The sequence below is a fragment of the Mytilus trossulus genome, chromosome 3 (assembly GCF_036588685.1).
Source record: "Mytilus trossulus isolate FHL-02 chromosome 3, PNRI_Mtr1.1.1.hap1, whole genome shotgun sequence".
Taxonomy (NCBI): Eukaryota; Metazoa; Mollusca; class Bivalvia; order Mytilida; family Mytilidae; genus Mytilus; species Mytilus trossulus.
In genome coordinates this window covers 88178752-88183967 of record NC_086375.1, presented here as the reverse complement: position 1 = coordinate 88183967, position 5216 = coordinate 88178752, and the positions used below count along the sequence as shown (strand labels likewise).

The window sequence follows — 5216 nt, the reverse complement described above, 5'->3', positions numbered from 1 at the left end:
CTACATGTATTTACGATATCTCACCATATTCATATGGGAAACCGACAATAACAGATTCTAGTTCTTCGCAAAACAGTAAAAGATTGGAAAAAACTGCTTCAACAAAACTCCTGCAGTACCTCAACTGAATAGTTCACTGAGAATACCATTACTAGCATCTTTATTTTTTTTCTCAACATACAAATATAAATAAAAAAAAATAAAAAAAAACAGAGTCAATTTTATTAACTAATTATGTATACTCATATTTACAATAATGCAGATGACAAATGCGGATCTTGAATGATACCAAGTTATATAAAGATTCAACAAAACGTCTGATAATGATTTCCATTACATGGACACACAGATGGTTGTTTGTTTTGGGAAATGAATCATATTCTCCCATATAAACATAACTATTTATAAATATTTCGAGCTGCACAAGAAAACGAGAAACTTATATAGACCTACAACAAATATGGTACATACTACATTGTGTATTCTTATATTGCTTGCATTAGGGCAGTGTTTGCAAGGAAAGATACTATGTAACTAAATACAACAAAAGAATAATCAAACGGAATTTCGACTCTTTCAAATCGAGAAGAAAAGAATTTGCAATTTAATCAAATTATCCAACACAAGATGACGGTCATTTGATTGAAAACAAAATCATAGGATTAAAAATAAAATCCAAAATGTGTTGCGGAAGCTTTACAGTCTCTTAAATGTCACGATCAATAAAGGCTGCAACAAATGTTAAAATGTCTTGACATGGTTAACAAACAATATTTTGAACAATTCAACAAATTAAATCTGACAAAGCCATTCCCAAGCCATTTATATACTTTTCCATTGCTAAACAGAGGGAAAAAACGTAACAATAAATAGTTCTATGCTGTCAACATATAACTTTACAACAACAAAACTGATTCATGAAAACATCAATCAAAAACAATCATGATTGTTATCATTCTATTTCAACTCAATTTTCAAAACGTAAAATTTTTAAAGCTACTTCGAATTCAATATAAAAACCTATAAACGAGTGCCATTTTGATAAAACTACACTTAAAACAATAAACAATAAACAACGAAGAGATTTAGTACAATATTAACCTCCGATTAAACATGTAAAACATAACATCACACGACACAGATGCATTCCCCCACTCACTTATTCTATCTCATAATCCACATACAACCTTGTCCACTAACACACACAATCACAACCTAAACATACCAAAATAACTAGCATATGTCGATTTTTTAACATATTCAAACGAGTCAACATATGAACCGATCTCATAACCACTTTGTAATTTAAAAGTTCCACATAAGAAGCTGGTATGGATTCGATCAGATTCCGCCGATCCACCATATTTGCTCATCAACATGGAAATTTCTCCTGTTTTGGGCAGATTCGGGTGGCGGCGAGTAATGTTATGATATACTGTCGGTACAACTTTTAAGTAACTCTCGTCTGCAAAGTCGAATGTAACAGCTGCGTATATGAAGTACAGAGCCGAATCGCCGAGATTATGTCTAGGCACTACAAATCTGTTGTCAACAGCACGGATTCCATTGGTGAAGGCTGTTCCAAGTCCATCCTCTCGCAGAGTCCATGTTAAATTGTTTGCTGAGGAAAGAAAATTTAACTGATAACAAACAGATAGTCTACATATTTAATTTAACCCTAATATGAGACAGCCTACTAACTTATAACGTTATACTAATACAGGCAGGTTTTATACAGCGGATCAAACTATTTTTTCAGCTAAATGTTTATGTTTGGAATTTTCCTCTCCATCACTCAAACAATTAGACATTTTAATGTATATCACAATATGTAACAAGATGTTGATATATCATGACATATATATGCATAATAATCTCTTCACCATATATATTTTATGAAATTAACAGAGTTATTTCTTCTGCAAGTTCTGTTTGACGTGCTGTACTCACAAATAACGATAGTATTGAATGGAGTGATTTTTTTATTTTTATTCTAATTGAAACTATAAAGAAATGATGAAATACGCATCAAAAACAAATTTGGTCCAGCTAAATGTGTTTCTTTCTTCAAAATCACTGTTAAACATTAATTTATGTACATACCTGTCGTGTCATGGTACATGTGAATTGAATGTGGTCTCTCCCGCCACCATTTTATTGATTGCCGAACCCTTGAATCTTCAGCTGTAAAAATAAATATATGTTATTGTTATTCAAATGCACAGATATGTCATATTTTATAGAGTAGAAGATGACTCTTTTATTTGATGAACATCATATTATTCCCATGGGTAGCTTGTTGGGTCTGTAAAGAAAAGGTTGACCGATAATTAACGGAAAAGTGTCGCAAACAATAATTTATTGTACATTTCCATCGTCAAAATCATTTACAGATTTCTCTTTCACTTCAATGTCTGACAAACCAAACATAATCATTTCCGATATTCAAATGTAATTTTGTATTTATCTGTTTAAAGCGAGATAACTCTGACATATATTAGATACAATATTCCTGTGCTTGCATTTCCTATCATGATTTTCTTGATAGAGGGTTACTACTCACAAAGAAGCTATTAAACCAAGAGTTCCAAATGGTGAAGTTGAAATCATCCCTTCGTAAATTTTACGAACGCCATCACGAGTTGGTTGACCGTTATAGAATAACCGTTTCACAAATGATATCGGATATGTTCCTTACGTCGTAACTACAATCCCCTTCCCTTTCATGAATTTGACCTACAGAATTAGACTATTTACCGGATTTGTAATCACATAAGCAACACGACGGGTGCCGCATGTGGAGCAGGATCTGCTTACCCTTCCGGAGCACCTGAGATCACCCCTAGTTTTGGTAGGGTTCGTGTTGTTTATTCTTTAGTTTTCTATGTTGTGTCATGTGTACTATTGTTTTTCTGTTTGTCTTTTTCATTTTTAGCCATGGCGTTGTCAGTTTGTTTTAGATTTACGAGTTTGACTGTCCCTTTGGTATCTTTCGTCCCTCTTTTAGAACTGAAATATTAAACTTACTGTAGTCATGTTCGCCTGGTGGAAACTGACGTTCAACAACCTAAAATGTTAAAATAAATAAATAACTAAAATTACATCATGACATAATTTTCAACCCCGATTTCGCAATATTCCTCTATTTGATCGTGTATCACTTACTGCCTTTCGCTATCACCATGATCTATTCACATAATTAGATTGGGGTCTAAACTTGGTAGTTTTATCTTCATATTTTTGCACAATTAAAGCATCAGGATAATAACACTTCACTCTTTCACAATTGATTGTATGCATATTTAATAATTCAATGAATCAGTTTGGAATTAACAGCTATGATACGTCAATCAAACTACACTGTTGTATGGTATTGTGAAATTAATGGTCAAATTACATAACGTGAACATTTTATCTGCATTTGTTCATAAGCTTATAATGTACATTTACACTGACATTAAGTAATTATGTATCAGACTTTTCTTAAAACAAATAATACGTGTAGGCCTTATATTATATTACAAAAAATAATTGTTCCAGCATTTTCATCATGATAGTATCCTTGTTTGTTTGTAGTAAGGTGTTGGGTTTTTTTTTGTGAAGTTAAACGAAAAAAAAACCAACTTAACCCTCGTAATTTTATTTGTTCATGTTAAAAATATAGTAGCAATGATCTTTATGATTCTTTTCAAGCATACACACTAATGAGTGATGTCAAGTTTAGCTACGGACCTAAACATGTAGCTCTGAGGACCTATTGATATTTTATGACAATTTGCGGGTCCGCAAAATAAAAAAAATATAAGAAGAACCATAAGAGACCATAAGAGTTACTAGTAGCCATCTATGTAAATACATTCTATACCCCCCCCCCTTTTTTTCTGCACAGGTTATTTACCTTTCGCATCAGCGTTGTGATGTCTGGGAGACTTGTTATGCAACAAAGCTTCTGTCCGTTTTCTGTTATTTGTATGTGGTCATATAAAGTGTCCTCCTTTTTAACATCAGGTCCAAGATAATCACATGGAAAACAAACTCCAGAATCCGGCATTTTTATATTAACATAATCAGCTTTAGCGTCGTCATCGTCATTTTTTCCAAACGTTTTGAAAATAAACAAAAATATGAGCGTACAGAGTAGAAAAATGTTTACAACAAGCGATACTTTGAACACATTATTCAGCCTCTGTGTATACTTGTCTGTTTTGTTACTATCTGTCATACTGGTTGAATTGCTAATAAGCATGTTATCCGAAGGATTATCTGATTCCATTTTTAAAGATTCCTGCGTTTATAACTGTGTAAATGAATTAAATAGCAAGCACCTGCTGTTAGTATAAAGCATGCATAAACTCCATGGCTAGATCATTTTTAAATGTTGACCTAAGTCTGTTTACTAGAAATTCCCAGCGCTATGTACAATTCTACTTCCATTTTCATAATCTATAAATGGATCGATATTTGCCGCAATACGTCAGCATAATATTAGCTATATTTAGGTCATGTTTACAAACAAATACGATATAAAGAAATCATTGTAATGTACGCTAACATGCGATGAATCGTTTATATTTGATTTGATAAGTGTGTATTAGCAGAAAATAAAATATGAATTGATGTATCGTGGCTACATTTAGTACAATGTATGTTTAGCATTTTCTTTTTGTCTCGTATCCTAAGATATTTATATGTGTAAATTTACAGCGAATATAGGTCAACCACATTTTCAGAAAATTGTATTTGTACATTATGCCAAGGCTATATATAAATACAATAAACAACCTTGACATACATGGGTGATTTTATTATTTATTGCTTAATATTTCCCAATTTGATAAAGAGAAAAATATTCTGCTTGACGACATAAAAATATTATCAATGAACCCCGATTTTCCCCGTACGTTTTAGTTTTGAATAGTAAAAAACAAGATTGGTAGCGTTGAAAAACTAAATAAAATTCATCGCACTTTGCGAAAAAAAAAATCATCAAATGCAAAGGGCAATATCAAATCTGAGATATTTACAACATGTCGGCTACCATTGAATCAACATATTGCATTTCCACATTAATTTAATGATCTATGCATATTTTGTCATTGGTAAGGACATTTTTCGACTCTTAAATAATTGCAACTAATGAAGAAAACAATCAGTACTTGGTGTCTTTTTGTTGTTGCCTATGGATATACAAGTACCCAGCCACGTCAACTCTGTGT

The 5216-nt window shown here is 32.2% G+C and overlaps 1 protein-coding gene across 1 annotated transcript; it reads right to left on the bottom strand.

The window, feature by feature from the left end:
• Window positions 1-208: 208 nt before the first annotated feature.
• LOC134712751 (uncharacterized) lies at window positions 209-4555 on the bottom strand. The gene is made up of 4 exons (XM_063574598.1): window positions 3899-4555; window positions 3028-3067; window positions 2104-2184; window positions 209-1621 (listed from the first exon to the last, which is right to left on the bottom strand). Exons 1-4 carry the CDS (start codon window positions 4271-4273, stop codon window positions 1209-1211), a joined length of 909 nt encoding a protein of 302 aa, XP_063430668.1. The 5' UTR covers window positions 4274-4555; the 3' UTR covers window positions 209-1208.
• Between the last annotated feature and the right edge of the window lie 661 nt (window positions 4556-5216).